We start from the raw sequence: 12525 nt of genomic DNA, 5'->3' as shown, positions 1-12525 counted from the left end.
TTACCCTTTTATATATCTCCAGCTTGGAAAAAATGCTTCTTTTGTGCATAGTCTCCCTGTATTGTCCATTATGGGGAATACCTTTGCCCCCCCCCCCCCCCCCCCCTCCACCACCACCACCCCCAGCTTACAAATCTCCAGTAAGATATTATAACTATTTTCTTCCCACTTCAAAGGTTTGTAATGAGAACTCCCTGTTCAAGAGTCTGGCAAGATATCTTGTTCGACGGAGGGATCCAGATCTTTGGGCAGAAGTACTATTGGAAACAAACCAGTTCCGCAGGCAGCTTATTGATCAGGTGTGCAGAGCTATAAACTCTATATTATTATTATTTTTGAACATTCAATGCTCGAGATGAACAGTCGTTAGCATAACAATAACCCTAGATCATTCCTAGGAGTGATAAACGTGAACTGATTGAAGCAGGTTGATCTGGAACTGGAGAAATGTAATCAACTTGATAATCCTCTATGATTTAGCATATGGAAAACTAGTACCATATTTTGAAAGTTCATTTCCTTGTTATACTTGGGCTTCCAAGTTAAAGGGGGAAGGGTCAGGGTTCCAGGCATTCCTTGCAGTTGGGAAACTGAGGAAGAGAATTGCAATGGCTTGCTAATCATGTGATAGCTCTTTGTGAACATAATAATTTGCAGAATGCTTTGTTTTATGGAGAAAGCTGTGGAAAGAATCATGTCTTGTATGTTCATTTGTCATACAAAAATGTCGGGCGTTTCTGGAACGAGTCTGTCTGCGAATTTTATAGCTTGAGAGCTAGCCAAATTAGCAAAGTTCTTGCTAGTTTTCACTACAAACTATGATGCTGAGGCAAATATTTTATATGTTGAAAAAAAGGTTCTACATGCAACTGGAAAAATAGGATAATCAACAAAGCAACTTAAATAGTAAATATGTGAGCTTAACTCTTATGTAAAAAATCCTGATTAATTGAATGGTTTACATTGTGTTCAATTCTTGTAAAGTTTGATTCTGATAATCCAATATGAAATCCTAGTAAAAGGTCTTGAAGCATTTAGTTGTGATTACTCCAGTTTTACGTAAGTTTATGGTATTGTTGCAAGAAAGGATAAAGTGATATTGTACCTTTGTTGAAATTACTTGTTATTCTTGATTGTAAAGGTTGTGCAAACAGCACTTTCAGAGACTCAAGATCCTGAGGATGTGTCATGTACAGTCAAGGCATTCATGACCGCTGATCTTCCAAATGAACTTATTGAACTTCTAGAAAAGATTGTCTTGGAAAACTCAGTTTTCAGTGACCACAGGTGCGATAGTGTATTCATGTTTACTTTGTTGTTGTCTGAAGGAAAAAAGTTGATTCAGAGTCAACAAATGATGATTCAGAGGCTGAAGACCTCTGAAAATGGTTATTTCTCTTTGGGGGTCACCAAACAATTAGAGTACTCTGTGAAGATGGGCGAAGCCTTGTGGCCAGCGTTTCAAAGAGACTTGACGGAGGGACGGACGGACGGAAGGAATGACTGACTGAGTGACCGACTGACTGATTAACTGATTGACTGATTGATTGACTGACTGACTGACTGACTGATTGATTGTAAAACTAAAATTTGGTTTTAAGGTTTTGTATTTCTAAAAATGAATTATGTGCCTGTGGAAATACAATTGGAATGAGATGTGGCCATCTCAGCAGTTATTATGGCAATTTAAGCAATTGCAAATTTCGCCTGAAAAGAGATTGCTGGGCGTCAAATAAAGTCCCCAAATCTAAAAGTCTTGAAGCCCCGAAATCTTTCTTTTTTGGCGTTTAATTTGCAGTTGCTTTAATTGCAGTAACACCTGTGATGTTCACCTTTGCTAGTCTTTGTAGCTAATAAAAACAGCTATTGTAACAGAGTTGGATGAATATATAACTGCACATCCTTTGAAAATTGAGGGCAAAGCTCAGGCAGTGTCAGCAAATTATTTTTGACAAAACTTTAAAATCATTTTTTGTTTCATTATCTTGAAGTTCGTAATTTATATTCTTCCAGAAATCTGCAGAACTTGCTGATTTTGACAGCTATCAAGGCCGATCGGACACGTGTCATGGAGTACATCACTCGCTTGGACAATTATGATGCGCCTGATATTGCTAGTATTGCCATTGGCAGTGAACTTTATGAAGAAGCATTTGCCATCTTTAAGAAATTTGATGTGAATACATCTGCTATTCAGGTATGACAGTGGTGGACACATTGAACTGTGTCGTCAGTCACCTTATCTTGTCAAACCTTGTGTCACCTGATCACATGATTGTCAACATTTCCCTAATGTTTTAAGATGTGTCTGACAAATTCATCTCAGGAAGGAAAGGAAGTACATCCCCATGTTACTGTGCATCAATACTGTACTATTTACAGGGTACTTTACAGTCATGTTATCTTTGTAGCTTCATTCAGCTTCTGACAAACACGCGGGCTTTGTTAATGTATGGTCTAGCTATAACCATACAATAAAATGTAATCTGCTCATTTTTCTTGTACAACATCGAGAACTAATTCTAACCAAATTTGAAAGTACAGGACTGGATGATTTATTTTCTGCCGGAATTAAATGCATGGCAGCCCCAGAAAAATGTAATGTAAAATCTAAACTTGAGTATTTTGTATCTCTGTTCTGTAGGTGTTGATAGAAAATGTTCAAAACTTGGACCGGGCATACGAGTTTGCCGAGCGTTGTAATGAGGCGGCAGTGTGGAGTTTGTTGGCCAAAGCTCAGTTACAAAAGAACATGGTGAAAGAAGCTATTGATTGCTTTATTAAAGCCGATGATCCGTCTGCATACACTGAGGTTGTGGAAGCAGCCAATAGAGAAGGTATCATGATTTTTCAGAAGTATATATTTTTAAGAGGGCACGCAACCTTGGCAGGGAAGCTCTGTGGCTTTCTGCAGAGTGTAGACTGATTAAAGTGCCTATGAAGTAAAAAATAATTGCTGCTTATTTGAAAGGCTTTTCAAAGTAAAGAAGATTGGCCTTTCCCTTTTTGGAATATCTTTTTTCATTCTAGAGATATTTACGTTTTTGTATTATGCAAATGAGGAAAGTGATGACGTCATAGGTGGTTTCACTTGAACAGTAAAACACTGGAATTGCGGTCGTTTCGCCCGATGGCCCATTCGCCCGAAGACGTTTCGCCCAATCTCAGAGTCGATTCGCCCGAAAAAAAAGGTCGATTCTCCCGGACTAAGAGTCGATTCGCCCGGACTAATAAAATCCTGGATAATCCTTATGTTTTGTTGGCTTAACTTATCAAACATAAAGCATTTAACGTGTCCTAATCTTTGGCGATGCCAGTTAACCGTTGAGTTCAATTTGTCACGCGTTTATTGTAAACGAACGCTGCCCATGGATACATCTATTTATCACGCCGCCAATTGACACTTCGTTTCTTGCAAACAAACTCTTTCCATAGATACATCCGTTATTTGTTTTCCCTTTTTGGCGTCTGTAGTATACATAAGCTGAATCGTTCATATAGGTTAGGATACTATTGCATAAAACGTACAACAGTTTTTAAAGACATGTTTCGGCATGCTTATGCCATCTTCAGTTTAATAGAGTGACTAATGATACGTGACACAAGTTATATACTACAAAATATGAATAAATTATTTACAATATGCATTACAAAACAGTGGAAACGGAAATTACAGAGTTAAAAAGGTATTGAAGTGATGTAACTGTTTGTTAAGGTCAGGTTTGTTCTTACTAATATAAAAGGCTTCTTTAAGTTTAAGATCAATAGAGCTATTCGCTGAGTCTAAGATGCGAAAACAAGGTGTGTACATGCCCCTGCATGAAGAAAATTGAGAAAGATGTTTAAAAATATGCGAGTTTTTATCGCTTACTGTATGTTCTTTAATCCTGGTAGAAAAATGGCGACTGGTTTCACCAATATAACAGGAATTACATCCCGCACAAGTAAATTGATAAACTACCATGGATTTTAGAGCATCAGGAGTACGATCTTTAAAACTGAACATATTCTTGATTTTGAAAGAAGTAAAAACTAATTTGATATTAAGATCCGTTTCACAAAAACGTTTAAGTAATTGCCGGTATCTTAACAAGCCTTCTGATCAAAAAAGCCGCAACGTTAATGATGAAAACAATATACGCTATTTTAAGCTTCCTTTTATCGGCCAGTACTCTAGAATAACGGAACTCAAACTACGGCAATTACTTAAACGTTTTTGTGAAACGGATCTTAATATCAAATTAGTTTTTACTTCTTTCAAAATCAAGAATATGTTCAGTTTTAAAGATCGTACTCCTGATGCTCTAAAATCCATGGTAGTTTATCAATTTACTTGTGCGGGATGTAATTCCTGTTATATTGGTGAAACCAGTCGCCATTTTTCTACCAGGATTAAAGAACATACAGTAAGCGATAAAAACTCGCATATTTTTAAACATCTTTCTCAATTTTCTTCATGCAGGGGCATGTACACACCTTCTTGTTTTCGCATCTTAGACTCAGCGAATAGCTCTATTGATCTTAAACTTAAAGAAGCCTTTTATATTAGTAAGAACAAACCTGACCTTAACAAACAGTTACATCACTTCAATACCTTTTTAACTCTGTAATTTCCGTTTCCACTGTTTTGTAATGCATATTGTAAATAATTTATTCATATTTTGTAGTATATAACTTGTGTCACGTATCATTAGTCACTCTATTAAACTGAAGATGGCATAAGCATGCCGAAACATGTCTTTAAAAACTGTTGTACGTTTTATGCAATATTTATCATTATTGCTAGTATTACGACCTTAGGATACTATCATGTAAATAGGATTTTTAAATCATATCCAATAAAATATGGCGTTACTTAAATCATAGCGTGGTTTCTTGCATTTTTAGTAGACATTTGCATATCGCAATCGATAACGCAATACGGTAGAATGTGATCGTGAAAAGTTCTGATAAACATATCCAAAATAAGACGGTTAAATATACTACAAACAACAAAAGGGAATACGAATAACGTATCTATGGACAGAGTTTGTTTGCAAGAAACGCGTGATAAGTCGAAGTGTCTGGCGTGAAAAATAGATGTATCCATGGGCAGCGTTTGTTTACAATAAACGCTAAATTGAACTTAACAATTTACTGGCAGCGCCAAAGATTAGGAAACGTTAAATGCTATATGTTTGATTAAGTTAAGCCAACAAAACATACTTGATTAACCTGGATTTTATTAGTCCGGACGAATCGACTCTTAGTCCGGGCGAATCGACTCTTGGTCCGGGCGAATCGACTTTTTCTTCGGGCGAAACGACCTGATACCAAACACTAATTCAAGAATATCTCTAGAAATATTGGAGCAGTGTTCTTCAAACTTGGCACCACAAATGTGCTTCACATAAGAAACAGAATGACACCTTCTGTGTTGTTGCCATGGCAACTCTTCTGGCTCCAGTCTCTTTCTGTGAAAAAACAAATATACCAAATTTGCAACCCTTTGAAAATGGACAGAGGGTCTTGCTCGGAACACACATGATTCCCATACTGTCTTAACTCTCCCCATTAGATTGTTGGGAGTGGATGATCCTTGTTTAAGATAAAATCTGGTAATGTTAGTTTTAATTAAAACAGGACCAGCGGCATAACTGTTGTCATGGCAACGGCACGACGGGTGTCATTTTGTTTCTTTTGTGATATACATTTCTGGTGCCAAGTTTAAAGAACAGTGCTTTAATATTTCTAGGGATATTCTTGATTGAGTGTTGAACTGTTTCAGTGGAACCACCTATGACGTCATCACTTATAATACAAAAACGTGAATATCTCTAAAACGAAAAAAGGTATTCCAAAAAGGAAAACGCCATTCTTCTTTACTTTGAAAAGCCTTTCAAATCAGCAGCAATTATTTTTTACTTCATAGGCTCTTTAACAATCATAAGGATTGATTCTCATAATATGTAAACACGTGAAACTCATTTCATACTTAGGCTCTGATTTCTTTAAAAAAGAATATTGAAACAGGCCTTTTTGTGATAGTTTATAGAAAAAATGAATTTTTCATTCATTGAATTTTATGAGATACAGTATCAGTGGCATAACTGCATTAAATACAATTAGGCTTCTGTTTTGTTTTCAGGAAACTACGAAGATGTTGTTCGTTACTTACAGATGGCCCGGAAGAAGTCCAGAGATTCATTTGTAGAAACGGAGCTTATCTTTGCCTTTGCTAAAACAAATCGTCTTGCTGAACTCGAAGAATTTATTTCCGGACCAAACCATGCTCAAATTCAACAGGTTAGTGATATTTATTCCTACCACAACAAACTTTTACTTCCAAGCTTGCTTTCAGATTGCAGTGAACATCAGTCGCTGTTCAAAGGTGTTATTCAATATGTGTTAAAGCAATCAGAGGCTAGCCCTTTCTATGTGAACATTGTAAAGCGTTTTCCTTTTTTGTTGTAGGTTGGCGACCGATGTTTTGACGAAAAAATGTACGACGCTGCCAAACTTCTGTATAATAACGTGTCAAACTTTGCGAAACTAGCTTCAACTTTAGTTCACTTAGGAGAATACCAGGCGGCAGTGGACGGTGCTAGGAAAGCTAACAGTACCAAGACATGGAAGGAGGTGAATAAAACACAGCCTGCATCTTTCTGAACGCTTCTTTTTACCTTGTAAAACCAGGCTAGGTTCTCATTTACTCGAATTCAATTACACAGATGATCAAAATAGTCACATCAAGTCATATCAAGTAAATGGTAAATTTTCGTGGTAGGCTTACTTTTGCCACAGTCAAAGTATTCTTGGAGTCTGTGTAGCCTTATCCCACTTAACCTGTTTTTCATTGGTACTTTTTTACCTTCAGGTTTGTTTTGCATGTGTCGAAGGAGAAGAATTCCGTTTGGCCCAAATGTGCGGACTTCATATCGTGGTCCATGCAGACGAATTAGAAGAGTTAATCAATTTCTACCAGAATCAAGGCTACTTTGAAGAACTCATATCGCTGATGGAGGCCGCGCTGGGCCTTGAGCGAGCTCACATGGGCATGTTCACTGAGTTAGCGATCTTGTATTCTAAATACAAGCCTTCTAAGATGAGGGAACATCTGGAACTCTTCTGGTCTAGGGTTAACATTCCAAAGGTAAGTGCAGTGCTGGTTTTATTACTGTGTTGTACTGTTTGGTTTTGTCTTGTATCTGCAGCCAATGACATAAGCCTTTCCTGTCTTATCCTTTATCTCGGCTTGAAATGTACCCCTTGATTATTCTGTTTCTCGTTGTGATGAAATGGCAAACTGGTCTGATTCTGGACATTCTGATCAGTTCCCAGAGCGGTCCGAATGTAGCCGAGATAGACTGCTCACGAATAACTTTTGGAAAATTGCGTTTTCAAAACATTTCAGAAAAGAAAAGTTAAGAAGAAATATTTTTTCTTTAATGTGCGGGGGACAGTTTTAGTAACTTGCACGGAATCAGCCTGGAAAACGACAACAAGCTCTTAATGTGTTTACTGATAATGGTTCGCGGTACACATTTATTTATCTGCCTCTTTAATTGATAGAAAAAAGAAATTGAACAATGCAGACCGCACGTTAGGTCAGTAACATATATTTACCTTCGAATTTCTCGCTTAATTTTAATTCGTAATTATTATCAGGATTTTGGACTGAGGCAAGCTTTATATCGGCTACGGTGTTTTATTTTTTGTTTCTTTGATTATCAGGTTCTTCGCGCAGCAGAACAAGCTCACTTGTGGTCAGAGCTGGTGTTTCTGTACGAGAAATACGAGGAGTATGACAATGCTGTACAAACGATGATGACTCACCCTACAGTGGCATGGAAAGAGGCGCTGTTCAAAGACGTCATCTGCAAAGTGGCTAATATTGAACTGTACTATAAATCACTGCAGTTCTACTTGGATTTCAGGCCAATGTTGATCAATGATCTCCTTATGGTTCTCACTCCTCGCATGGACCACACTCGCGCTGTTAATTTCTTCAAAAAGGTATGTGAACTGTCAGGCACGTTTCAATAGAAGCTGTATTTTACATTGACACAAACAACGTGAGTTTGTGCTGATGTACCACCAAATTTTCAAACTACTATTTTCCCAAGTGACAGTGCTTTGCTTAGTTTCATTGCTTGTTATTTTCAGGTGAACCATCTGCCACTTGTGAAGCCGTATCTACGATCGGTTCAAAGTCACAACAACAAGGCCATAAATGAAGCTTTGAATGATTTGCTTATTGAGGAGGAAGACTACAATGGCCTCCGTGCGTCTATTGACGCTTTTGATAATTTTGACAACATTGCGCTGGCCCAGCGGCTGGAAAAGCACGAGCTCATCGAGTTCCGCCGTATAGCGGCTTATCTTTACAAAGGCAACAACCGCTGGCAACAGTCTGTGGAGCTCTGTAAAAGGGACAAACTTTTCAAGGTGTGCTATTTTGAAAATCCTTTCTCTTTTTGCGGGTGTGCGTGTGCGAGTTAGTAGAAACTACCAAGTGCTAATTGGTAACTCTCACGACCCTAAAGCCTTCGGTCACTTGCCACGTTAACTGATCCGAAGACTTCGAGACTAAACTCCCAAACTTGTGACTACATCGCCAGAAATCTGACTGCGTAGGTTTCACTGCGGATTCTGCACGTTTAAAAGAAAAGGAAAGTAGTGACCCTTGTTAAATAAATGCCCAAGAGCTTTTGCTAAATCCTGGAGAGACCGGGACCTCCGCTTAAAATTTGGACCAAAAGCGGTGTGACAACCCCATACTTTATAATGCATAAATCCCGTTCCTTGTTTCCAAAAAAAAAAAAAAAACCACTATATACGTCGTCCAAACAATGAACTACCTTTGAGATGAATATGCATTTTTTAACATGCACAAGGGCTGTTGTTTTCTGTGAGAAAGATCTGGATATGGATGTGTTTTGGTTGTTGCAGCAGACACTAATCACACTACACTATTTTCCCAGATTCTTGCTGTCAGTCATGCAGTAAAGAGAATAGCTTTGTTAATCAATGAAGTTACTACGTTGACTGATAACTAATCCACGTCATTATCTTACAGGACGCCATGTTATACGCGGCCGAGTCGCGTAACTGTGCTACAGCAGAAGATCTTATCCACTGGTTCCTGGAAATAGGCAACAATGAGTGCTTTGCCGCCTGCCTGTTCATGTGCTATGATCTGCTCAGCCCTGATGTGGTGCTAGAGCTTGCATGGAGACACAATCTTCTCGATTTTGCCATGCCCTATATGGTACAGGTCCTCAAGGAGTACATAGACAAGGTACTGTCTTAAGTCATGTTAATCTACAGTTCACCGAGTAGATAACAAAAACCCAATGAACTCTAGAGTCCTAATCAAGGACGTCCGGTATTACTTTCCTAATTTTCTCAGCGTCCCTTTTAATAAACAAGCTTAACTCATAACCAAACGGGGTTTTTTTTTCATTTGGACGCGTTACATTTTCTTTACATTGAAGTTATTCATAACTTATATTGACAAGACATGTTTCGAATGAAACATTATCCATCGTCAGTTTTACACGAATACGAATTGAAAATGAGTTATAAATAGCTAAACAGTGTGATAAAAATGAGAATAATTGAGGATTGAGGCGCGAAACAGAAAAAAGCGAAAATATATCACTAAAAAAAACACAAACTAATTAGTATGAAAGGGATAAATTAAGATGTTTAACTTGGGAATTTAAAGGAGGTTGTTCCCAAAGGATGTGCATGGCTTCCTTGATTTTTGTCCAATAAGATGGTAAAATCTTGAGTCAGTTTGAGGACGTGATGTCACGTGACAGAGCTTTTGGAGCACGAGTAGTCTGAGAGGTTGTCTGGGTATTAGTATTTCGCATGATTGTTTTCGAGTAATGGCGGCCATTGCTACATTTGTAGTGCGTAGTCGTTGCAAGCTCTAGTCAGTTTGTCAGCAAATTTAAGACTATTTGGTATGCAACAAAGGTGGTTGTATACGGGATTTTACGGTGTATGGGAATGCTTGTCTGAGTCGATATGTTCGTGGATGCGGGAGGCGAAGTGTCTGTTGTTTTCACTAAGAAGTAGCTATTCCAAACAGTTTGCGCCTCCGAGATTCTGTTGCTATCCTTCCGATTCAATACCGTAAAAAAGTCTATTTCGCTCTCCAAAAATTATGGTGACAAGCAGCAGAAGAGGACTTCTTATAAAGACTCGTAACAGACTTGCATTTATCTCCAGGATGTGAGGAAAGCACATTACTAACCCTTATTCAAGTTTGTTAAACTATTGTCGTGTATTTTTAAGTCTGTTTATCTACACTAGACAGCTTGATTAAGACACAAAGCTTTGTTCTCATCAGGTCAACAAACTAGCTGTCTCTGAAGCAGAGCGGAAAGATCAAGAAGAGAGCAAGCAAGACCAACCAATTGTGTTCGGTACGGAACTAAATAGTGTAGCTTTTTTCCTTACGCTTGATGTACTCTGGCTTACTCGTACTCTAGGTATTGGACAATTGAGTCTTACGCGGGGAGACATCATTGAAAAGTGATAAATGTCATTTGGATTTGATAAGACTCTGCAGCCAAGTCCCGCTACTTGAAGGACTAATGACGTCAATCTGTAACGGGTTTGGCTACAGTCTGAGCAAAAGCGTGACTAATTTCCGTTTTTTCCAGGTGCTGACCAGTTGATGATAACAGCAGGACCAAGCATGGTACCTAACATACCTGTGGTACCAGGCATGCCACCAGCCCAACAGTACCCCCCAGGGTATCAGATGCCCCCGGGCTACATGTGACAAGACTAAATAAACAATTAGTATCAAACAAAAATAGCTAGGCCCTATATTTCTAAGGCATTTTTTATATTCTCGTCGGCCAATTGCTTGCAGTAAGTAACTTAAAATTTCGAATTCATGTAAGACTGAGAAGGAGCCATCCAGTAGTCGTATAAAACAGTTAATTGTAGAATTAGTAAATGGTGCAATGATTGCCTGTATGCTTTTACTTGACTTCTAAGAAGAGTTTTTGGGTTTGATTTCACTCTGTGTATATCAAACTTACGTATGTGTGTATGGGTAATAAAGGCCATTCATATCACTGCGACGTTTTCACTTATTTGTGGTAAAGATATCACCGAGAAGGAGCTGTTTATGCCTCGTGTCCACGTGACTTTGGTCACGTGGACACGAGGGTATAGTGTGAATTTCTGTGTGAGATATTCTTGTGTAACCATTCTTTGCGTTCCTAATAAGACTCCTGTGAAGGGTGTTTTTGTTTATTTTATTTAGGATGTCGGAGATTCTTTGCCAGTTATTTTTGCATGAATGAAAGTTAAGAGACGCTGTGCAAAGTGAGTTCTCAAAAACACTAAATTGAACCTTAACATTTGAGAAATTTGTACATCACAATGAGCCGATTAAAAACTTGGATACAATGTGCAGTACTCGAGAATAAGCAAACGGGCCAAAAAATTAATTTTCAATGACGGTCTGATCTGACCAGATCTAGTCAAATCGAATTGTTTCGTTGTCAGGTAGTGTTGCATGAATGAATATTAATTCATTTAACCAAATAGATGCTGAGCAAACTAAGTTCTGAAAAAACTGAATGGAACTCTAACGTTTGAGAAATTTGCACATCATATTGAGCCGATTAAAAACGTGCATACAATGTGCACTATCTTAGAATGGGCAAACAAATGAACAAACAAAATGAATTTTCAACAAGGGTCAGATCGTGTGAAATCGAATTGTTTCGCTTTTCGCAAATATATTGGAAGTGAAAATATGCTGAAGTTTATTTTAATTAGGATGTGGAGAATCTGTTATTAATTCATATTATTATATGGCTGTGTCTCACAAAGACTGGGAACTACCGAATTTGCGAATTTGATTGGCTGAAATCAATGTTGAAAGCGGTCTAGATTTTCCCATCTAGACCGGCATCTAGACCGGTTACATTTTTCGGAGAAAAAGTTGCCAACTAAAATGCAAAACTAATTACTAAAGTGGGGTTGAGCGAAGCAATTTCCCGGCAAGACGCTTTTGTAAGTGTAACTAGGTTGCGTGTTATGGTAGGAAATTTGTTGGTAGACGAGAATGGGGAAAGTGTAGTTGAAATGTTGAATTTGAAGTCACAAGGGTGGAATATTTTTTATTTAACTACAGTCGAACCTCCAGTTGCGACCACCTCTCGTAAGCGACCAGTTTTCCAAAATACCAGAAGTTTCCAGGTCAAATCACTATATTTGGAACCTCTTGTAGGCGACCACTTCTCGTAAGCGACCGCGACCACTTTTAGAGCTAAAAGTTTGAAATTTCCTTTAGTTTTTAACCTCCCATAAGCGACCACTTCACAGATAATAGAGCGGAAATTACATAATAAGGTGTTGTAACATCGTATTGCTGGGTAGTACAAGAGACGGAATTGTTCCAATGGGAAACCAGATTTTTTTTCGAAATTAACTTTTTACATGAATAAAATGTTAAATCATGGGGTAAGTGTCTCTGCTGTCATAATATACCAATGAGGCAAAAGTTTG

General features: G+C 38.1%; 1 protein-coding gene across 1 annotated transcript in view; it reads left to right on the top strand.

Annotated features, from left to right (window-relative positions):
* The window catches only part of LOC110054290 (clathrin heavy chain 1-like), a 47868-nt gene extending 36784 nt beyond the window's left edge, over positions 1-11084 (top strand). The window contains exons 21-32 of the mRNA XM_020760669.2: positions 177-299; positions 1142-1287; positions 2014-2197; positions 2645-2837; positions 6128-6285; positions 6454-6618; positions 6857-7132; positions 7714-7995; positions 8146-8427; positions 9059-9280; positions 10343-10418; positions 10659-11084. Of these exons, the coding sequence (XP_020616328.1) occupies positions 177-299; positions 1142-1287; positions 2014-2197; positions 2645-2837; positions 6128-6285; positions 6454-6618; positions 6857-7132; positions 7714-7995; positions 8146-8427; positions 9059-9280; positions 10343-10418; positions 10659-10780 (2229 nt within the window). The 3' untranslated portion in view covers positions 10781-11084. The remainder of the gene's footprint in view (positions 1-176; positions 300-1141; positions 1288-2013; positions 2198-2644; positions 2838-6127; positions 6286-6453; positions 6619-6856; positions 7133-7713; positions 7996-8145; positions 8428-9058; positions 9281-10342; positions 10419-10658) is intronic.
* The last annotated feature ends 1441 nt before the right edge of the window (positions 11085-12525 follow it).

The sequence above is a fragment of the Orbicella faveolata genome, unplaced genomic scaffold, assembly GCF_042242905.1.
Source record: "Orbicella faveolata isolate gen_17 unplaced genomic scaffold, um_ofav_v1 contig_47, whole genome shotgun sequence".
NCBI lineage: Eukaryota > Metazoa > Cnidaria > Anthozoa > Scleractinia > Merulinidae > Orbicella > Orbicella faveolata.
Note: the sequence above shows the minus strand (reverse complement) of the source record. Positions and strands in the feature narration are given on the sequence as shown.